The 22,504-nt window shown below is 56.4% G+C and overlaps 1 protein-coding gene across 1 annotated transcript in view; it reads left to right on the top strand.

Moving 5' to 3' along the window:
- The window catches only part of NOTCH3 (notch receptor 3), a 41,838-nt gene that overhangs the window by 1,196 nt on the left and 18,138 nt on the right, over nucleotides 1-22,504 (top strand). Inside the window, exons 2-24 of the mRNA XM_054465278.2 lie at nucleotides 2,216-2,294; nucleotides 7,271-7,413; nucleotides 7,492-7,830; nucleotides 7,923-8,045; nucleotides 8,133-8,366; nucleotides 10,366-10,521; nucleotides 10,620-10,805; nucleotides 11,446-11,559; nucleotides 11,802-11,915; nucleotides 12,458-12,691; nucleotides 12,808-12,918; nucleotides 14,119-14,311; nucleotides 14,390-14,541; nucleotides 14,779-14,892; nucleotides 15,348-15,503; nucleotides 17,990-18,215; nucleotides 18,648-18,849; nucleotides 18,985-19,132; nucleotides 19,554-19,738; nucleotides 20,319-20,451; nucleotides 20,533-20,790; nucleotides 20,874-20,992; nucleotides 21,752-22,317. Coding sequence (XP_054321253.2) covers nucleotides 2,216-2,294; nucleotides 7,271-7,413; nucleotides 7,492-7,830; nucleotides 7,923-8,045; nucleotides 8,133-8,366; nucleotides 10,366-10,521; nucleotides 10,620-10,805; nucleotides 11,446-11,559; nucleotides 11,802-11,915; nucleotides 12,458-12,691; nucleotides 12,808-12,918; nucleotides 14,119-14,311; nucleotides 14,390-14,541; nucleotides 14,779-14,892; nucleotides 15,348-15,503; nucleotides 17,990-18,215; nucleotides 18,648-18,849; nucleotides 18,985-19,132; nucleotides 19,554-19,738; nucleotides 20,319-20,451; nucleotides 20,533-20,790; nucleotides 20,874-20,992; nucleotides 21,752-22,317 — 4,285 coding nt within the window. The remainder of the gene's footprint in view (nucleotides 1-2,215; nucleotides 2,295-7,270; nucleotides 7,414-7,491; nucleotides 7,831-7,922; nucleotides 8,046-8,132; nucleotides 8,367-10,365; nucleotides 10,522-10,619; nucleotides 10,806-11,445; nucleotides 11,560-11,801; nucleotides 11,916-12,457; nucleotides 12,692-12,807; nucleotides 12,919-14,118; nucleotides 14,312-14,389; nucleotides 14,542-14,778; nucleotides 14,893-15,347; nucleotides 15,504-17,989; nucleotides 18,216-18,647; nucleotides 18,850-18,984; nucleotides 19,133-19,553; nucleotides 19,739-20,318; nucleotides 20,452-20,532; nucleotides 20,791-20,873; nucleotides 20,993-21,751; nucleotides 22,318-22,504) is intronic.

Raw genomic sequence — 22,504 nt, 5'->3', positions numbered from 1 at the left:
TTTCGGGAGTGAACGTCTTCCCCAGCCCAGCCCCGGGGCCCGGACGGGGCAGGACCAGGCAGGAGCCGCCGCCTCCGCTGGACCAGCGGCGCACACACATGGCCTGTGACATACTCGCTGGCGCACACAGCTCTAGGTCACGTAACAGAGATGCAAACCTGCACACACACAGCACACTCGCAGACATGCACACCTGGCTCAGGAAAGACACACCCAGCTGCACGCACACAGCTCACACATTCACATACATACACACACAAATATGATCACACAGGTGTGGCACACACGCTGCCTGCACACACTCAGACAGCACATAGATGAAGACTCCAGGACATGCTTACACCCAGCTCACACATGCAGATGGACAGACACAGCCAACCCATACACAGACACACCGGTGCACACACAGGTCACACCAACACACAGCTGTACACCCATTTACACGGTTCACATACACAGACGCACAACACACACAACCCGCATACAGACAGCACACACATCTGTGCATTCCCGTATGGGTGTGCAGCTCATACACACACAGGCACACCCACAGATAGACTCACATGTAGCTGCACTGGGACACAATAGATGCATGCCCAAATCCACATACAGACTGACACACAAGCCCGTGCACGCACGCACATGTGGCTCACATTGCCTACAGCTCAGCGTGGCCCATAGCCCATGTTATGGGACCCACAGTGTGAGCTCACGAACACCCACAGGTCCTGGTGTGGGTGATAGTGTCCAATCAGCTTGTCCTGTGAGGAAGGGGCCTATATCATGTAGGCGCATGCTAAGGTTCAGCTCGACAGATTCTGTAACTCACCCTCTTGTTTTCCATTTCTTTCTGTCCTTCTCTCTCTCTCTTTTTTTGAGACAGAGTCTCACTCTGTCGCCAGGCTGGAGTGCAGTGGCGCAATCTCGGCTCACGGCAACCTCCGCTTCCCGGGTTCAAGCGATTCTCCTGCCTCAGCCTCCCTAGTAGCTGGGACTACAGGCGTGCGCCACCACACCCAGCTAATTTTTTTTTTTTTTTTTTTTTGAGAAGGAGTTTGGCTCTTGTTGCCCAGGGTGGAGTGCAATGGCGTGATCTCGGCTCACTGGAATCTCCGGCTCCTGGGTTCAAGCGATTCTCCTGCCTCAGCCTCCTGAGTAGCTAGGATTACAGGCACCCGCCACCATGCCCAGCTAATTTTTGTATTTTTAGTACAGACTGGGTTTCACTATGTTGGCCAGGCTGGTCTCGAACTCCTGACCTCAGGTCATCCACCTGCCTCGACCTCCCAAAGTGCTGGAATTACAGGCATGAGCCACCGTGCCTGGCCGCTTTCTTTTTCTTTCTGTCCTTCTCTGTCTTCTCCTGGTCTGTCTGCTTCTAGTTCATTCTTACGTGTCTTTGTGTTTTTCTCGATCTTCCTTCCTCTCTCCATCACCCTCTCTCTGACAAGAGCACGCATGGACACACGCACTGTGTCCCCACACCTGATCGCATGCACACAGTTCTCCACTAGCTCAGACCCAGCCATACCCTGGACCCTTCTGGTAGGACAGTTAGACTATGCCACACCCTAGAGGGACACAGCCCTTAGGGATGGCGATGTTGGACAGGGCAGCACATGCCTTATGCCAGTTGCCCCTCCCTTCAACACACACCCTACTCCAGCAACGCCCAGCACTGGCTGCTTCTGGAGATGCTGTGCTCACTCGTGGGTACATGCCTTGGTCCCTCTCCCAAGAGCACCACGCAGGCCTGCCTGGCAGGAGTAGATGCCCATCAGGAAAAGGAAGACCCGTGGCCCTAGGACCCCCTGCCCCTTCCCCTTCTATTACCCCTGAACCTGGGCATGAAGCCCCAGACCTCCCTGTAACACTCAGCACCCTTACTTCCTGTCTCAGCACACCCCATTCTGCACATCTTAGCTCTGGCAGCTTCCCGAGCCCCCACATCTGGCACAAGACAGCCCCTCCTCCTGCCCGCCCCTGCTTTGTGGTTCCCAGGGCTTGAGCTGGCAGGGACAGCTGCAGCCTCAACAGCTGGGGCTGGGGCGGGGGGGCCGTGGGAACTGTGGATGGGGGGACTCCCTGCACCCGCAGAGACGCCCCCAGCCCCATGCAGCTGTTGCCTGGTGGAGGGAGGGAGGGGGTTTGTCACTTGGGACCTGGGGTTCCTGGGCACCTGGCTGATTCTCCACCTTCCTTCACCCCCACACAGCCCCTCCTTGCCTGGACGGAAGCCCGTGTGCAAATGGAGGTCGTTGCACCCAGCTGCCCTCCCGGGAGGCTGCCTGCCTGTGAGTGCCTGGCTCAGAGCCACCAGTGGGCCCTGTGTGTGGGGGCGGGGGGGGGGCGATTTGTCTTCTCCCTCTGCCTCTGTGTTCACCATGGATGTCTCTACCACTTCCTACATGTGTGTGGCTTGGGCAACCTCTCGTGTTTCCCCATTGGAAACTGAGCAGGGGCTCTGCACTCTTCTTGGCATGGGTTCAAGTCCCATATCATGTTGCTGACCGGCTAGGAATTAAACTCTTTACATCTCAGTGTCATGGTCTGCAAAATGGGCCCAGTAATCCCAGCTTCACAGTTCTTGGCCACCTGAGGTCACATGTAAAGCCCCCCATGAGGCAGGTATTATTCAATCCACAAACTATCAGGGACCAATGGCAGTGGCTCACACCCTCCACACCCCTCCCATCTCTCAACATTTAGTGGTGGGGGACATAGGAGGCCTATAATACAGTCCCACACTGCCACTTACTTGCAGTGTGACTTTGGGCTAGTCACTTTCCCTCTCTGATCATCATTGCACCTGTGAAATAGGGAATGCTTCACTCTGGCGACTGTGAAGGGACTTAACAATTTAGTTGTTAGATATCACAAGGAAAGGCAAGGGGTTGCGGGGAGCAGAGCAGAGGCTGGGAAGGAGCTGAGCAGAGACAGAAAGAGCTCAGTTTGAATTCTGGGGTCTGGGACACCTTGAGCATTCAAGCTTTTTGAGCCTCAGTTATTGCATCTGGAAAATGGGGCAATAATAACTCCTGTATGCACGCAACATACATTAAGTGCTCAGAATATCGTATGTGCTCAACATAGACATTATTATAAATAATAATGGTAAGGAGGCAGGAAACAGGTGCTCTAAGGAGAAGTCTCTCAAGGTTATGAGGAAATGCTTGGCTCCTTTCATGCTATCATTAATAACAGCAGTTCACGCAGTAGCCATTAATTGACTCATTAATGTATTCATTTATTCAGCATCATGTGTGCCAAGTACTGGGTCAGGCCCAAGCTGGGTGGGTCTGGGGTGATTTTAGACCAAGAAGAGCCGCTTTGAAGTTACACCTACATTTACTTTGGCTGGATCTCCCACTCGGGCTCACCTTTGTGGAGGGCTGAGCCTGACTGAGAGGGTTTCCTGGGGCTGGGGGGTCTGCGAAGGTGGGGCGGGATGGGCAAAAGTGTGACCTTACCTGGAGCCACACACCTGGGAGGGCGAGCGGTGGGGCCGGGCGCCTGCGCAGTGGAGCTCCGCGCCTGGAATACTGCCGACAGGTGAATGCGCCCGCGGCTGCCCCGCCCTTCGACAGGTGAATCACCGGCGCGCGCGGCACCCGGAGCCCGGATCGCCCGGAGTGGAGCGGGCTCAGTCCTCCGAGCTGGGCTGTGGGAACCACTCCCTACACGCCCTCCACCCCCCACGAGTCTCTTTCATGGTCTCAAATACTCAAGTCCTTTCAAGGATGCCCCAAGCTGTCACCCCACCCATGGATCCCCCAAGACCCCCCCACCGGCCGCAGACGTTTCCACAGACCTCGTCCCCATCTCCTAGTCCTCGCCTCACCCGCCGTGCCCCCCCTAACTAGGTCTGCACTCCCCCCTCCGTCTCCCCCAAAGCTTAGGCCGTGGGGCGGGGCGCGGGCTGGGGCTGGAACCGGCCCGACCGGTCGGCGGGGGCGCGGGACGCAGAGCGTGGGAACCCGCCCGGGGCGTTGGGAGGGGGCCCGCGCGGGTCGCGCCCTGCCTGGCGGTGGGACCTGCTATCCTCGGCGCCCAGAGCAGCGCGCCCCCTCCCGACGCGCGGTCGGGGCCGCAGTGGTCGCCCTGCGGGCCTTGGAGGAGGGGGCGGGAGCTGTGCCCTCCCCTCCCAACGCCACACGCACCCCTGCTTGTTCGGCCGTGCCCCGACCTGTTTCGCTGGGGGCCGGGGTGGGGGGGATCTTGCGGGTGACGCTAAGGACTGAGTCAGCCGCTTGTTGAGTTCAGTCTCAGGCGTCTGGGACAAGCCGGAGGGAGGACAACTGCGCCAGGGGCGGGGGGGAGGGTAGAGAGGGGTGGGGGTTGGCAGCGTCGGGGGGCGGAGCTTGGACTCTGGCTTCTCTAAGCCCCTCCCTCTGACCCCGCTAGTGCCCCTTGGAGATTTCCAGTCTTAAGACCAACCCCTCCCAGTTCCAATTCCTCACACTCCTTGGTGGGCTTGGGGAGGGGGCTGCAGGTTGAAGGACCACCCCCCCAAGATGAGGGTACCAACAGTGGTGTCAGTACCCCAACCCTCCACCCTCCCATCCCTTCATAGGAGGCTGTATAAGTCCCAGGGAAGGGACTTGAGGGTTTGTGGGAGCCCTGCTGTCTGTCCCTGTGAGTGAGAGTTGCTCATTTCCGCGTGGGATGCTGTGGGTTGGTATCTTGAGTGCTGGCCAGGCCATGGCGTCCAGTTGGTGTGTCCCTCTGTGTGTGTAGCTGTGGTTTCTGGGCCTGTCTGTGTGTGCCTGGGTGGTTGTGTCCTGGGGTCTGAGACTTCTTTTTTTCCTTTTTCCTCCTTTTTTTTGAGATCGAGTATCGTTCTTGTTGCCCAGGCTGGAGTGCAGTGGCTCGATCTCGGCTCACTGCAGCCTCTACCTCCTGGGTTCAAGCGATTTTCCTGCCTCAGCCTCCCGAGTAGCTGGGATTACAGGCATGCGCCACCACACCCGGCTGATTTTTTGTGTTTTTAGTAGAGAAGGGGTTTCTTCATGTTGGTCAGGCTGGTCTCGAACTCTTGATGTCAGGTGATCCACCTGCCTCGGTCTCCCAAAGTGTTGGGATTACAGGCGTGAGCCACTGCGCCTGGACATGGGTCTGAGACTTTTCATTTGCTGTTCCCTCTGCCTGAAATGCTGTTCCCCAGAAAGCCCCATGGCCCCCTCCTTACCTTCATATGTCTGTGAAAATAGAATTCCACCTCCTCAACCCCATCATTCTATCCCCCTTAACCCAGTGGTTTAGCTTCTGACGGCTGCTCTAACAAATTACCACAAACTGGATAACTTGAATAATAGTAATTTATTCTCTTGAAGTTCTGAAGGTTGGAAGTCTGAAAAAAAGGTATCGGCAGGGCTGAGCCTCTCCATGGGGACCCAGGGGAGAACTGACTCTTGCAGCTTCTGGTGGCTCCAGACATTTCTCAGCTAGTGGCTGTCTCACTCCAGTCCCTGTCTCTGTCTCCTTCTCTTCCTTCTCCCACCCAAATCTCCTTTTGGCTGCCTCTCTCATTTTTTGAGACAGAGTCTTGCTCTGTCACCCAGACTGGAGTGCAGTGGTGCAATCTCAGTTCACTGCAGCCTTCAACTCCCAGGCTGAAGTGATCCTCCCACCTCAGCCTCCCAAGAAGCTGGGACTACAGGTGTGAGCCACCACGGCCAGCTAATCTTTCATTTTTATTTTTTAGATGGAGTCTCTCTCTGTCACCCAGGCTGGAGTGCAGTGGCATGATCTCGGCTTCCTGCAACCTCCGCCTCCCAGGTTCAAGCAATTCTTCTGTCTCAGCCTCCTGAGTAGCGGGGACTACACGCGTGCACCACCACGCACGGCTAATTTTTGTATTTTTAGTAGCGACGAGGTTTCACCATATTGGCCAGGCTGGTCTTGAACTCCTGACCTCGTGATCCACCCGCCTCAGTCTCCCAGAGTGCTGGGATTACAGGCGTGAGCCACTGCGCCCGGCCAGTTTATTTTTATTTTTTTATTTTTTTATTTTTTTGAGATGGAGTCTCCCTCTGTCAACCAGGCTGGAGTGCAGTGGCGCAATTTCGGCTCACTGCAACCTCCGCCTCCTGGGTTCAAGCGATCCTCCTGCCTCAGCCTCCAGAGTAGCTGGGATTACAGGCTCCTGCCACCATGCCCGGTTATAATTTTTAAATTATTTTTGTGGAAAAAAGGTCTCCTTATGTTGCTCAGGCTGATCTTGAACTTCTGGCTTGCAGTGATTATCCTGTCTTGACCTCCCAAACAGCTGGGATTACAGTTGTGAGCCTTTCTCTTGTATGAACACTTGTCACTGAATTTAGGGCCCAGGTGGATAATTCAGAATAATCTCATCTTGACATCTCTCCTTTAATTACATCTACATAGCCAGGCGTGGTGGCATGTGTCTGTACTCCCAGCTACTCAGGAGGCTGAGACAAAGAATTGCTTGGACCCCGGGAGGTGGAGGTCACAGTGAGCCAAGATCGTGCCACTGCACTGCAGCCTGGGTGACAGAGCAAGATTCCGTCTCTTAAAAAAAAAAAAAAATTACATCTGCAAAGAGCCATTTAAAAAAAAATAAGGTCCTAGTCACAGGTTCTGGGACATGGACGTCATCTTTTCAGGGGCCACCACCCAAATGACTACATCCTTCATGGTTCTGATGGCTTTCACCACCCGCTGCCAGCATGTTGTATATTAATTTGTTATTTGGATATGTTCTCCTTGCCTGGATCTGGCTGCAAGGATCCAGAGGGGTAGGGACCCCTTTCATTGTGTTTGTTGCTGTATTTCTATTGCTCAGAACATAGTAGGTACTCAGTAAATATTCGTTGCATGAATGAATGTGTGTTTTGTTTTGTTTTGTTTTGTTTGAGACCGAGTCTCACTCTGTCACCCAGGCTGCAGTGCAGTGGCGCGATCTTGGCTCACTGCAACCTCCACCTCCCAAGTTCAAGTGATTCTCCTGCCTCAGCCTCTTGAGTAGCTGGAACTACAGGCATGCACCACCAAGCCCAGCAAAGTTTTGTACTTTTAGTAGAGATGGAGTTACACCATGTTGGCTAGGCTGGTCTTGAACTCCTGACCCCAAGTGATCTGCCCTCCGCAGCCTCCCAAAGTTCTGGGATTACAGGCGTGAGCCACTGCACCCAGCAAATGTGTGTTTGCTGCTCTGTTTCCCTGTGTGTTTCTTGCCTGTCTTGTGTGTATCTTTGTGTCTGGGGCCATCCTGCCCTGTGCTGCCCGACCAAGCCATCTCTGCCCACAGGTGCCCACCCGGCTGGGTGGGTGAGCGGTGTCAACTGGAGGACCCCTGTCACTCAGGCCCCTGTGCTGGCCGTGGTGTCTGCCAGAGTTCAGTGGTGGCTGGCACCGCCCGATTCTCATGCCGGTGCCCCCGTGGCTTCCGAGGTGAGAGGGGAAGAGTCTGGAGGGGAGGCAGGCGGGGGTGTGGTCAGTCCTAAACTCACCCTGTCCCGGCCCCTCCAGGCCCTGACTGCTCCCTGCCAGATCCCTGCCTCAGCAGCCCTTGTGCCCACGGTGCCCGCTGCTCAGTGGGGCCCGATGGACGCTTCCTCTGCTCCTGCCCACCTGGCTACCAGGGCCGCAGCTGCCGAAGCGACGTGGATGAGTGCCGGGTGGGTGAGCCCTGCCGCCATGGTGGCACCTGCCTCAACACGCCTGGCTCCTTCCGCTGCCAGTGTCCAGCTGGCTACACGGGGCCGCTATGCGAGAACCCCGCGGTACCCTGTGCACCCTCGCCATGCCGTAACGGGGGCACCTGCAGGCAGAGTGGCGACCTCACTTATGACTGCGCCTGTCTTCCTGGTGAGTGAGCCCTACTCAGGGGAGGCAGAGGTGTGGGCGTGGGGACAGCAGGCCAGCCCGGCGGTGACCATCCTTGCCCCTTTCCCTGCTAGGGTTTGAGGGTCAGAATTGTGAAGTGAATGTGGACGACTGTCCAGGACACCGATGTCTCAATGGGGGGACATGCGTGGATGGCGTCAATACCTATAACTGCCAGTGCCCTCCTGAGTGGACAGGTGGGCACCGCGGCCAGAGGGAGCGGGGAGGCAGGCCTCTGGTGGACATGAACCAGGTGGCTGGACTGCTGCATCTGTGTGCCACAGGCCAGTTCTGCACGGAGGACGTGGATGAGTGTCAGCTGCAGCCCAACGCCTGCCACAATGGGGGTACCTGCTTCAACACGCTGGGTGGCCACAGCTGCGTGTGTGTCAATGGCTGGACAGGCGAGAGCTGCAGTCAGAATATCGATGACTGTGCCACAGCCGTGTGCTTCCATGGGGCCACCTGCCATGACCGCGTGGCTTCTTTCTACTGTGCCTGCCCCATGGGCAAGACTGGTGAGCGGCCGTTTTCTCTGCAGGGAGCCATGGATGGTTTTTAGTGGGGGCAAATAAGAAGTCTGACTTGAGTGTGTTAGAAAGATTATGCTAGGCTGGGCGCAGTGGCTCATGCCTGTAATCATAGCACTTTGGGAGTCCCAGGCGGGCGGATCATCAGGGTCAGGAGTTTGAGACCAGCCTGGTCAATATGGTGAAACCCTATCTCTCCTAAAAACACAAAAATTAGCTGCGTGTGGTGGCGCGCACCTGTAATCCAAGTTTCTCAGGAGGCTAAGGCACGAGAATAGCTTGAACCCAGGAGTGGAGATTGCAGTAAGCCAAGATCACGCCACTGCACTCCAGTCTGGGTGACAGAGTGAGACTCCTTCTCAAATTAAAAATAAAAATAAAAAGATTATGCTAGGCTGGGCACAGTGGCTCATGCCTGTAATCCCAGCACTTTGGGAGGCCAAGATGGGAGGATCGCTTGGGCCCAGGACTTTGAGACGAGCCTGGACAACATAGTGAGACCTCATCTCTACAAAAACTTGGTAGGCTGGGTGTGGTGGCTCACGCCTGTAACCCCAACACATTGGGAGGCCCGGGCAGGTGGATTGCTTGAGCTCAGCAGTTTGAGACCAGCCTGGGCAACATGGCAAAACCCTATCTCTACCAAAAATACAGAAAATTAGCTGGGCATGGTAGCGCATGCCTGTAGTCCCAGCTACTCTGGATGCTAAGGTTGAAGGATGGCTTGAGCCCAGAAGATGGAGGTTGCAGTGAGCTGAGATTGAGCCACTGCATTCCAGCCCGGGAGACAGTGTAAGACCGTGTATAAAAAAAAAGAGAGAGGAAAGAAGGATTATGCTGGAGGCAGCTTTAGAGGGGAAGTGTAAGCCTGGGAGAGGCTTGGGAGGAGGCTGACATTGCACTGATGCATGGCTCAGGGCAGAAGCCATTGGGATGGGAAACTCCTGGGAGTTACCTTTGGAAGTGGCAAAGATCAGAGAACATGTTTAGGAGGGGAACGTGGATATAGAAAGAAGGCGTACATGGCAGAGGGTATTACAGAAGCAAAGGCTGGAGTGTAGGACCCTTTTGTAATCAGAAGAGTCAAAAGGTTTTAAAACAATATGTGGATGTTTGCAATTTATTTTATTTTGTTTTTGAGACAGAGTCTCACTTTGTCACCCAGGCTGGAGTACAGTGGCATGATCTCAGCTCACTGCAGCCTCGACTTCCTGGGCTCAAGTGATCCTCCCACCTCAGTCCCCCAAGTAGCTGGGATTACAGGCGTGCGCCACCATGCCCAGCTAAGCTTTGTATTTTTTGTAGAGACGGGTCTCGCTATATTGCCCAGGCTGGTCTTGAACTCTTGAACTCAAGCGATGCACTCACCTTGGCCTCCCAAAGTGCTGGGATTATAGACGTGAGCCACTGTGTCCGGTCTGCAATTTATTTTTAAATGGTTTAGAAAAAAAGATTAGTAGATTAAGCTAACAATAGTTGAATCTAGGTGGTGGGTATATGAATGGTCAACTTTTCTGTATGTTTGATAGTTCTCATAATAAATGGATAAAAAAAGCAGCTACTAAATACTGTTTAGGTTTAATAAAAACAACAACAGGCCGGGCGCGGTGGCTCACGCCTGTAATCCCAGCACTTTGGGAGGCTGAGGCAGGCAGATCACCTGAGATCAGGAGTTTGAGACCAGCCTGGCTAACTTGGTGAAACCCCATTTCTACTAAAAATACAAAAAATTAGCCGGGCGTGGTGGCACATGCCTGTAATCCCAGTTACTCGGGAGGCTGAGCAGGAGAATCGCTTGAACCCGGGAGGTGGAGGTTGCAGTGAGCCGGGATCGCGCTATTGTACTCCAGCTTGGGCAACAAGAGCGAAACTTCGTCTCAAAAAACAAAACAAAAACAACAACAACAACAAAACAATACTCAAGGGGTGTGGGCCTTTTGGGCAGAGCAGGAAGATCTGCCTATGACTTCTGCTTACCACTTCCCAGGCCTCCTGTGTCACCTGGATGACGCCTGTGTCAGCAACCCCTGCCACGAGGATGCTATCTGTGACACAAATCCGGTGAACGGCCGGGCCATTTGCACCTGTCCTCCCGGCTTCACGGGTGGGGCGTGTGACCAGGATGTGGACGAGTGCTCTATCGGTGAGGGGAGCGCCATCGTCTGTGAATGGGCTGGGAAAGAGGGGAGAGGAGGGGGTCCCGGCCAGCCACGCCCACACCGATCGCACTCCATCCGGCAGGCGCCAACCCCTGCGAGCACTTGGGCAGGTGCGTGAACACGCAGGGCTCCTTCCTGTGCCAGTGCGGCCGTGGCTACACTGGACCTCGCTGTGAGACCGACGTCAACGAGTGTCTGTCGGGGCCCTGCAGAAACCAGGCCACGTGCCTCGACCGCATAGGCCAGTTCACCTGTATCTGTATGGCAGGTGGGTGGTGGGCGTGGCCTGGGCGGGTCCTGAGGCAGGGGGCGGGGCCAGAGAAGCCCGCGGATGGGGAGCTGAGCAGAATGGGGTGTAAGTGGGTTTGGAGTGGGACCCTTAGAGACTGAAGCCTGGAAGGAGGTGGGGTCAGGGCCAGAAGGGAATCCTGTGTGATTCTGGGGGCTTGGTCAAATGGAGTCAGCAGAACTTCAGGTGGGCTGGGAGTATTCTTGGCCTTAGGACCCACTCGGGAAGGGGTTGGGGATAGAGAGGCAGAGTCGGGGCTGCTGTGAGGTCAAGGTGAAGCCTGCAGACAAGCTTGCAGTAAGCCTGGGCAAAGGCTATGGGGGGCCCTGGGGTTGGGGGCTGGGGACTGGGGAAAGGGCTTAGTCTGAGGGCTGGGGAGAGAAGGAGAGGTTTGAAGGCAAGGCCTCTGCGGACACCCATGAGCCTTGGGCCAGTTGGGACCACGGCTGGGTGACAGTCCAGCCTGTGGCTGAAAATTAAGGTTGGGCTGGGAGTGTGGAGGTGGGGACGAAGGCTCGGGGGATTTGTCGATGAGTAGGAAGGGAAGTACCTCCTTCCTTGCACCCCTTTCACACCATAGGGTAGCCCCCGCTTTCCTAAGCCCTATTCCCTGCCCCAGGCTTCACAGGAACCTATTGCGAGGTGGACATTGACGAGTGTCAGAGTAGCCCGTGTGTCAACGGTGGGGTCTGCAAGGACCGAGTCAATGGCTTCAGCTGCACCTGCCCCTCAGGTGAGGACCTCGGGAGAGGGAGCCCGAAAAGACATGTCTGGGAAGGGGCAAAAACTCCAGGGTGGGAACCTATAAAACCACGTTAGCAGATAACTTACAGTAGAAACCATATGTTATGAAACACATTGAAGTTAATTTAAATCTAAGTAAATGGGTTTTTCCACCCAAACAAGGCGGGCCTGGAGAGGGGTGTACTGCTCTCACCCTTTCTGGGCCTCTGCTCATCCCACTCCCCACCCCAGGCTTCAGTGGCTCCACGTGTCAGCTGGACGTGGACGAATGCGCCAGCACGCCCTGCAGGAATGGCGCCAAGTGCGTGGACCAGCCCGATGGCTACGAGTGCCGCTGCGCTGAGGGTGAGGCGGGCCAATGACAGTCCGACAAGAATCAGGAGGCGGGGCTTGTGGGCTACAGGGCCAATAACAGACTTGGGGAGAGCTTGGGGGCGGGGTTGTAGCAAGGCAGGACCCAGTGACAGAGTTGCGGGGTGGAGCCAATAATGCATATAGACTGACATAAGGCTACGTGTGGAGCCAAAGGGTTGGGCTGGGCACAGGGTGCGTGTAACTGAATGGGGAGGGCCCAATACCTTCCCCTACCACCTGCCATGTGCTCCCATCTCCAGTGGAGGGTGGGGCAGAAACAGGGCTGGAAGTGGGGCCACAGCTGGGGGTGGGATTTAACTGTGGGAGAGTCTTGGCTAGGGACGAATTCTGGAGCTTGTAGCGGGGTGGAGTGGAAGTAAGTGGGGGGTGGGGGGTGGGGCCTGTATTGAGCCTGCCTCCTGACAGCTTGATGGGCAGGGCCTCAGATAGTGCTGAACCAGGATTGGTCCGAGGCCTCACCTGTGGGCAGGCCCCTGGCGAGTGGGCAGAGCCTGACCCTTCTGGCCCCGCAGGCTTTGAGGGCACGCTGTGTGAGCGCAACGTGGACGACTGCTCGCCTGACCCATGCCACCATGGTCGCTGCGTGGATGGCATCGCCAGCTTCTCATGTGCCTGTGCCCCTGGCTACACGGGCACACGCTGCGAGAGCCAGGTGGACGAATGCCGCAGCCAGCCCTGCCGCCATGGCGGCAAATGCCTAGACCTGGTGGACAAGTACCTCTGCCGCTGCCCTTCTGGGACCACAGGTGGGACCGGGGGCTGGGGCAGAAACAGCACACCTGGAGGGGCACAGAGGGTTTGGGAATGGTGCATCTAGTGGGACACAGTGGTGGCCACTCCATGCCATGTTCCTGGCCCCCAGGTGTGAACTGCGAAGTGAACATTGACGACTGTGCCAGCAACCCCTGCACCTTTGGAGTCTGCCGTGATGGTATCAACCGCTACGACTGTGTCTGCCAACCTGGCTTCACAGGTGGGCAAGTGGCTGCCATGGAGAGGGGGTCCTTAGATGGAGGGTGAAGTCACTCGTCTCTGTGGGCCTGTTTTTCCCGTATCTTTGCAGACTCTTGTCCAACGAGGTTGTCCATGCTTTGCCCTGAGTCTGTGCTGTCTCACTGTCATAAGGTTGTTTCGAGATTATTCTGGAGGCCGGGCGCGGTGGCTCACGCCTGTAATCCCAGCGCTCTGGGAGGCCAAGGCAGGTGGATCATTTGAGGTCAGGAGTTCGAGACCAGCGTGGCCAACATCGCGAAGCCCCGTCTCTACTAAAAATACAAAAATTAGCCGGGTGTGGTGGTGGGCGCCTGCAGTCCCAGCTATTCCGGAGGCTGAGGCAGGAGAGTTGCTTGAACCCAGGAGGCGGAGGTGGCAGTGAGCCAAGATTGTGCCACTGTACTCCAGTCTGGACGACAGAGGGAGACTTCATGTCAAACACACACACACACACACACACACACACACACACACACACACACACACACACACACACACAAAGATTATTCTGGAACATAGATGAAAGTGTCCTAACTCAGTGACTAGATTATTTCTGAATGGGGCTAAAGTAATCCTTAGTGGAAATGAATGTGACTTTGCTAGGTGTGTTGGCTCATGTCTGTAATCCCCCAGCACTTTGGGAGGCTGAGACATGAGGATCACTTGAGCCCAGGAGTGCGAGACTAGCCTGGGCAACATAATGAAACCCTGTCTCCACAAAAAATAAACACACTCCCAAAGCCAGATTAGTCGATAAGTAGATAAACACACACACACACGCACACACAATTAGCCAGACGTGGTGGTGTGCAACTGTAGTCCCAGCTGCTCGGGGGGCTGAGGTGGGAGGATCGCTTGAGCCCAGGAGGTGGAGGCTGTGGTGAGCTATGATCATGCCACTGCAGTCCAGCCTGGGTGACAGAGTGAGACCCTATCTCAAAAAATAATAAGAAGAAAAGAAAAAGAAAGGGACTTCATGGAAGTTTGGGGACCAGAATGATCTGGGGCAAGTCAGCTCTTGGTTGAGGAGGTGGGTGTCCTAATTTGCACAAGAGCTGATGCATTATGAAAAAGAGGTCCTTGCTCGGGGGTGTGGGTGTGCTAAGTGGGGTCAGGTTGTCCCTCCCTGGTTGTCCCTGCTGGCTTTGTTTTGAGATGAGATTGCTTGTGTACTCCCCAGGGCCCCTTTGTAACGTGGAGATCAATGAGTGTGCTTCCAGCCCGTGCGGCGAGGGAGGTTCCTGTGTGGATGGGGAAAACGGCTTTCGCTGCCTCTGCCCGCCTGGCTCCTTGCCCCCACTCTGCCTCCCACCGAGCCATCCCTGTGCCCATGAACCCTGCAGTCACGGCATCTGCTATGATGCACCTGGCGGGTGAGGGCCCTTCTCAGCCTCAGACACTGCCCCCTCTCCCTGGCCCACCTCCCTGGCCTGACTACCTTCCCCTGCCAGGTTCCGCTGTGTGTGTGAGCCTGGCTGGAGTGGCCCCCGCTGCAGCCAGAGCCTGGCCCGAGATGCCTGTGAGTCCCAGCCCTGCCGGGCCGGTGGGACATGCAGCAGCGATGGAATGGGTTTCCACTGCACCTGCCCCCCTGGTGTCCAGGGTGTGTACCTCACCTTCCCTCTGCAGCCCCACCAACACCATGGGCCTTCTCATCTCTCTTCTCCTCTACTCTCTCCTCCCCCTATATTAGCTTCTTTTTTGCTTTCAATCATTTCCCTCCAGGAGCTTGGGAGGTGGGTATCGAGGTGGGGACCCTGGGGTTGGGGGAGGTGGGGGGAGATGGGATCAGGGAGTCCCTCAATGCTATCTCTGCTTCCCTCTCTTCCACCCCTCACAGGACGTCAGTGTGAGCTCCTCTCCCCCTGCACCCCGAACCCCTGTGAGCATGGGGGCCGCTGCGAGTCTGCCCCTGGCCAGCTGCCTGTCTGCTCCTGCCCCCAGAGCTGGCAAGGTATGCCACCTGCTTCTCTTCCCTCCTCCTCTCCGTCTCCTCTGCCCCCTACCCTATCAGGGATGATGCTGGGGATCCAGAGGGGGACCCATCCCCAGCCCTGCCTTTGAGAGGGGCTTCCTTCTGGGAAGGACAGAGCTGGACACAGATATGCAGCCTGTGTGGGTCAGCCCTTGGAAGAGGAAGGGCTATGGGGCTGGAGATGCTGGGACTTAGGGCGGGGTTTGGGGTACAGCTTCCTGGAGGAGCAGACCTCATAGTAGGTATTTGCCACCGACTGAGATGGGGAGATGGCCATTCTGAAACTGTATATGCAAAATGCCTAGACGCGAATGACAGCATGGCTTATTTTGCCTTCACCCATCTCGGCCTGCAGGTTCTTCCTGAGCCCCAGGTCCCTGGGACCCTGCTCTGTACCCTGTAATCCTAGGTGTAACCTTGCTCCCCACCCTCAGGCCCACGATGCCAGCAGGATGTGGACGAGTGTGCTGGCCCCGCACCCTGTGGCCCTCATGGTATCTGCACCAACCTGGCAGGGAGTTTCAGCTGCACCTGCCATGGAGGGTACACTGGCCCTTCCTGCGATCAGGACATCAATGACTGTGACCCCAGTGAGTGCAGGGGAGCTCTTGGGGGTGCTGCTCTGGGGAACACAGTCATTAAGCTTGAACTGTGTGCCTGGCACTGTGCTGTCATTTCATCTTCACAGTTATCTTACTTTTCCCATTTTATTTATATGGAAACTGAGGCCCGAGGAGGTTGAGTGACTTCTTGCCCAAGGCCATGGAACGAGTTAGGGAATGAGCTGGGCTTAGAACCTTGGAGTCTGTGCGCTGCCTTTTTTTTTTTTTTTTTTTTTGAGACAGAGTCTTAGCTCTGTCGCTGGAGTGCAGTGGTGCAATCATGGCTCACTGCAACCTCTGCCTTCTGGGCTCAAGCGCCTCAGCCTCCCCAGTGGCTGGGACTATAGGCGCGCACCACCACGCCCAGCTAATATTTTGTGTTTTTTATAGAGATGGAGTTTCGCCATGTTGCCCACGGTGGTCTCCAATTCCTGGGCTCAAGCAATCTACCTGTCTCCACCTCCCAAAGTGCTGGGATTACAGGCGTGAGCAACCACACCCGGCCTGAGTGCACTGTCTTTGAGAGCAAGCAAGTTAATATCGTGTGCAAAGTATGAGATAAAATACCCCCCAGAGGCCAGGCGAGGTGGCTCACACCTGTAATCCCAGCACTTTGGGAGGCCGAGGTGGGTGGATCACCTGAGGTCAGGAGTTCGAGACCAGCCTGGCCAACATGGAGAAACCCCATCTCTACTAAAAATACAAAATTAGCAGGGCATGGTGGCGCATGCCTGTAATCCCAGCTACTTGGGAGGCTGAGGCAGGAGAATCACTTGAACCTTGGAGGTGGAGGTTGCGGTGAGCCGAGATCGTGTCATTGTACTGCAGCCTGGGCAACAAGGCGAAACTCCATCTCAAAAACAAACAAACAAAAAGGCCCCCCAGAGGGTTCCCCAGGGGCGCTGCTGAACAGATAAATAACACAAGCCACATATGCAATTTAAAATTTCCTAGTAGCCACATTAAAAAATAAACAGAAATGGGAGATATTAAATTTAATATTTTATATTTATTTATTTATTATGTATTCAGAGTGAGGCTCTGTCGTCCAGGCTGGAGTGCAGTGGTGCGATCTTGGCTCAGTGCAGTCTCGAACTCCTGGGCTGAGGCATTCCTCCTGTCTTAACCTCCTGAGTAGCTAGGATTACAGGCACTCACTACGATGCCTAGCTAATATTTTTATTTTAATTTTGTAGAGATGGGGTCTCGCTGTGTTGTCTAGGCTGGTCTCAAACTCCTGGCCTCAAGCCATCCTCCTGCCTTGGCCTCTCAAACTGCTGCCACTGTGCCTGGCCAAATTTAATATATTTAAATTTAATTTATTGAATGTATATAATCGGCTGGGTGCGGTGGCTCACACCTGTAATCCCAGCACTTTGGGAGGCTGAGGCAGGTGGATCACCTGAGGTGAGAAGTTTGAGACCAGCCTGACCAGCATGGAGAAACCCTGTCTCTACTAAAAATACAAAATTAGCTGGGCGTGGTGGCGCATGCCTGTAATCCCAGCTACTCGGGAGGCTGAGGTAGGAGAATCACTTGAACCTGGGAGGCAGAGGTTATGGTGAGCTGAGATCGTGCCATTGCACTCCAGCCTGGGCAACAAGAGCAAAACTCCATCTCAAAACCAAAAAATAAAAATAAAAGTAAATAAATAAATAAATAAATAAATATAATCTATTTTATTTAACCCAATATATTAACATATCATTTCAACATGTAATCAGTATAAAATTGTTAATGAGATATTTTACATTGTTTCCTTTTTTTTTTGAGACGAGGTCTCACTCTGTCACCTAGACTGGAGTGCAGTGGTGCGATCATGACTCACTGTAGCCTTGACCTCCCAGGCTCAAGTAATCCTCCCGTCTCAGCCTCCCCAGTAGCTGGGACTACAGGTGTTCACCTTCACGCCCAGCTAATTTTTGTATTTTTTATAGAAATGGGGTCTTGCCATGTTGCCCAGGTTGTTCTTGAACTCCTGAGCTGAAGTGATCTGCCCACCTCGGCCTCCCAAAGTGCTGGGATTACAAGTGTGTGCCACCACGCCCAGCCTATTTTTTTTTTATACCAAGTCTTCAAAATCTGAAACCCAGTGTGTATTTTACATTTATAGCACATCTCCATTTAGTCACAATTTCAAGGACTCAGTAGCCACATGTGGCTAATGGCCACTGTCCTTGGCCTGTTCCAAGCACAGGAATTAGATCAGGCACAATTAGCAGCGTTTGCTTGGCAGCTTAAAGGGACCTTTTGGTTTTCCCAACATCCTGCCCTTGCCACATAGGTGAGGTTTCCAGATAAAGGAGGGGACGAGGCCACAGAAGGGCATGGATTTAGAGTCCTCTGACCAAATGCACCCCATCCCAGTTGAATCTGGTTTCCTCCTGAATTCTTCTCAATCCAAGGCATATCCCAGTCGGACTGGGCTAATGGGGGCAAGGTAGGTGACCAGACCGCCTTCTTCCTGTCCGCAGACCCATGCCTGAACGGTGGCTCGTGCCAAGACGGCGTGGGCTCCTTTTCCTGCTCCTGCCTCGCTGGTTTCGCCGGCCCACGATGCGCCCGCGACGTGGACGAGTGCCTGAGCAACCCCTGCGGCCCAGGCACCTGCACCGACCACGTGGCCTCCTTCACCTGCACCTGCCCGCCGGGCTATGGAGGCTTCCACTGCGAACAGGACCTGCCCGACTGCAGCCCCAGGTGGGCGGGGCCTCTGCTTGGAGCGCAGGGACTCTGGCTTGGGATGGGGCCTGGGACCTGGGACGAAGTGGGGACAGCAAGGACTTGGGGGAGTCCTCAGCTTGGTACCCACTGCGGACTCTGATGACTGATGGGGCAGGGCCAGGAAAGGAGCAGGGCGTCTGTTTGGAGATCACCTTGGAGTCTCTGGCGCCTGAGAGGGCATGGCCTCCAGGTGGCTCTCACCTTAGGGCTGAAGTCCCTGGTGAATTGGAGCTGAGGGACCTGATTGGCTTCTGCTGGGGCTGCAGCTTCTTGCGGAGATACGGGTCAGGGAGTGGGACGTCCCCAGCGATACCAGCGGGACTCAGCGATACCAGCGGGACTCAGGAAGGAGGGCAGAGCCTGTAACGGGGCGGAGCCTGATCCTCTCTCCCACTCCTTCCGCTCCAGCTCCTGCTTCAATGGCGGGACCTGTGTGGACGGCGTGAACTCGTTCAGCTGCCTGTGCCGTCCCGGCTACACAGGAGCCCACTGCCAACATGAGGCAGACCCCTGCCTCTCGCGGCCCTGCCTGCACGGGGGCGTCTGCAGCGCCGCCCACCCTGGCTTCCGCTGCACCTGCCCCGAGAGCTTCACGGGCCCGCAGTGCCAGGTGGGTGGAGTTACTGGGGACCTGGGGGAGGAGCCTGCCTGGGATCCTAGGAGGGAGAAGCCAAGTCGGAGCACAGTTTCTCCCAGACTACCCCTCACCCCTCCCCAGTACTGACTCTGAGCGCTTCCCCTCCAGACGCTGGTGGATTGGTGCAGCCGCCAGCCTTGTCAAAACGGGGGTCGCTGCGTCCAGACTGGGGCCTATTGCCTTTGTCCCCCTGGATGGAGCGGACGCCTCTGTGACATCCGAAGCTTGCCCTGCAGGGAGGCCGCAGCCCAGATCGGTGAGTGGGAGCACGCGGCGGGCGTGTGGGGCCTCGGGAAGGGGCTCATGCACGTCCCTCCTGCTAGTGTGAGCCGAATGGGGGTGCCACAGAGCCTATGGGGCATGATGGGGTGTGGCTGAGTGGTGTGGGTGTGTGAGCATGTGACAACTGGCCAGGATGGTGTGTGTCTGTCACTGTGAGACAGCAGGGATGGTGTATGTGCTACAGGGTGTGACCGAGCTGCTGTGAGCATTGAAGGCATGTGTGTGTATGTCAGTGATGAGACCTTGCCTGCTGGGGGGATGTGTGACAACCTGATGGAGTGTGGGTGCGATCCTGGGGACTCATTCCACCAAGGATGTTGAATGATCTGTGTGATGGAGGCAGAAGGGGGATGTATGGGATTACCTCTGTTCCTGTGCCACTCTCCTCTTTGCAGGGGTGCGGCTGGAGCAGCTGTGTCAGGCGGGTGGGCAGTGTGTGGATGAAGACAGCTCCCACTACTGCGTGTGCCTAGAGGGCCGTACTGGTAGCCACTGTGAGCAGGAGGTGGACCCCTGCTTGGCCCAGCCCTGCCAGCATGGGGGGACCTGCCGTGGCTATATGGGGGGCTACATGTGTGAGGTAAGGGGGTGCTCCCCAGGAGAGGGAAGAGGGGGTGGGCATGCTTGGGTGTGTCTGGGCACATGTTTCTGTGCATCCGTGACTTGGTATGGGTGTGTCTCTAGATGTGTCTGAGTTTTTGCTTTTGTGACTCTTGGTGTATCTGTGGGTGTCACTCTGGGTAGATCTGGGGTGTTTTTTGTTTGTTTGTTTGTTTGAGACAGGTTCTCACTCTGTCACCCAGACGAGTGCAGTGGCATGATCTCGGCTCACTGCAACCTTTGCCTCCCGGGTTCAGGTGATTCTTCTGCCTCAGCCTCTCGTTATAGCTGGGAGTACAGGCACCCACCACCACGCCCAGCTAATTTTTGTATTTTTCGTAGAGATGGGGTTTCACCATGTTGGCCAGGCTGGTCTCGAACTCCTGATCTCAGGTGATCTGCCCACCTCGGCCTCCCAAAGTGCTGGGATTACCTACTGGTAGTGTGCTGAACATCTGTGTGTGTCCTTTTGTGCTGGGGTTCTTTGCATCTTCATGGGTATGTCCAGGTGTGTCTGTGTCCCACTAAGCTGAGTGGGTCCCTCTCTTACCCCACTGAAGTGTCTTCCTGGCTACATTGGTGATAACTGTGAGGACGACGTGGACGAATGTGCTTCCCAGCCCTGCCAGCACGGGGGTTCATGCATTGACCTCGTGGCCCGCTATCTCTGCTCCTGTCCCCCAGGAACGCTGGGTATGCCAGGGCCAGGGTTGGGGGGACAGGATGAGAGGCTGTCTTCATTCCCTCTTCACCACCCCTCGTTTCTTCCCCCAGGCGTGCTCTGCGAGATTAATGAGGATGACTGCGGCCCAGGCCCCCCCCTGGACTCAGGGCCCCGGTGCCTACACAATGGCACCTGCGTGGACCTGGTGGGCGGTTTCCGCTGCACCTGTCCCCCAGGATACACTGGTTTGCGTTGCGAGGCAGATATCAATGAGTGTCGCTCAGGTGCCTGCCATGCAGCACACACCCGGGACTGCCTGCAGGACCCAGGCGGAGGTTTCCGTTGTCTTTGTCATGCTGGCTTCTCAGGTAAGTGTTGGCGAAGGGGCTGGCCTGGGACCCCGCCTGTCATTCCTCCATTGTGGCTGATCTACATGCTCCTGATCGCTCAGGTCCTCGCTGTCAGACTGTTCTGTCCCCCTGCGAGTCGCAGCCATGCCAGCATGGAGGCCAGTGCCGTCCTAGCCCGGGTCCTGGGGGGGGGTTGACCTTCACCTGTCACTGTGCCCAGGTAGGTGTGGGTGGCGGCCTTTGGAGGAGGAGTAGGGGCGTGGCCTCTGGAGGAGGTGGTAGGGGCGTGGCCTCTGGAGTAGTAAGGGCGTGGCGTCTAGGAGGAGGATGTGGCTTTAGGGGAGACATCGAAGGGAAGGGAGTTTCTGGAAAATGCTGACATTTCCGCCGGGTGTGGTGGCTCACACCTGTAATCCCAGCACATTGGGAGGCCGAGGCGGGAGGATCACTTGAGGCCAGGAGTTCGAGACCAGCCTGGGCAACATTGTGAAACCCCGTCTCTACTAAAAATATAAAAATTAGCCGGGCGTAGTGGCAGCCGCCTGTAATCCCAGCTACTCGGGAGGCTGAGGCAGGAGAATCACTCGAACCCGGGAGGCAGAGGTTGCAGTGAGCCATCGCGCCATTGCACTCCAGCCTGTCAACTGAGTGACACTCCGTCTCAAAAAACAAAGAAACAACCCCCTGCCCCGACATTTCCTGGAGGTTTGAAGGGAAAAGGGGGTGAGGATGGTGATTGGGGGGCGTGGCCTCCTGGGATGGCAGGGCTTATCTGCCAGGTGGGGTCTCCACTGTGGAAAGGGGAGAGGTTGGGTGGGACATGGGGAGGTTGGGGGGGTCTAACCTTCCTTAGTCTTGACCTCTTCTCTCCCCCCTGTCTCCCCTTGACTCTTCTTTTCCCCACTCCTCCATTCTTCTCCTCCTTCCCTCCACTCCCCACCCTCACTTTTTTTCCTCCCTCCCCAAACCCGACCCCCAGCCATTCTGGGGTCCGCGTTGCGAGCGGGTGGCGCGCTCCTGCCGGGAGCTGCAGTGCCCGGTGGGCGTCCCATGCCAGCAGACGCCCCGCGGGCCGCGCTGCACCTGCCCCCCAGGGTTGTCGGGACCCTCCTGCCGCAGCTTCCCGGGGTCGCCGCCGGGAGCCAGCAACGCCAGCTGCGCGGCCGCCCCCTGTCTCCACGGGGGCTCCTGCCGCCCCGCGCCCCTCGCGCCCTTCTATCGCTGCGCTTGCGCGCAGGGCTGGACCGGGCCGCGCTGCGAGGCGCCCGCCGCGGCACCCGAGGTCTCGGAGGAGCCGCGGTGCCCGCGCGCCGCCTGCCAGGCCAAGCGCGGGGACCAGCGCTGCGACCGCGAGTGCAACAGCCCGGGCTGCGGCTGGGACGGCGGCGACTGCTCGCTGAGCGTGGGCGACCCCTGGCGGCAGTGCGAGGCGCTGCAGTGCTGGCGCCTCTTCAACAACAGCCGCTGCGACCCCGCCTGCAGCTCGCCCGCCTGCCTCTACGACAACTTCGACTGCCATGCCGGTGGCCGCGAGCGCACTTGCAAGTGAGCCCATCCACCAGATCGATCCGTCTGTCTATGCATCCATCCCAGTCTGTTTGTCCATGGGCCCTGCCTCTCTTTCCGCCTGCCCATCCACTTGCCCCTCTGTTTCTCTGTGCACCCTATCTGCCCATCAGTGTGTCCCACGTGTCTGTCTGTCTGTCTGTTCATCCATGTGCCCTGCCTATCT

The sequence above is a fragment of the Pongo pygmaeus genome, chromosome 20 (assembly GCF_028885625.2).
Source record: "Pongo pygmaeus isolate AG05252 chromosome 20, NHGRI_mPonPyg2-v2.0_pri, whole genome shotgun sequence".
Taxonomy (NCBI): Eukaryota; Metazoa; Chordata; class Mammalia; order Primates; family Hominidae; genus Pongo; species Pongo pygmaeus.
This window is presented reverse-complemented; position numbering and strand designations above follow the sequence as displayed.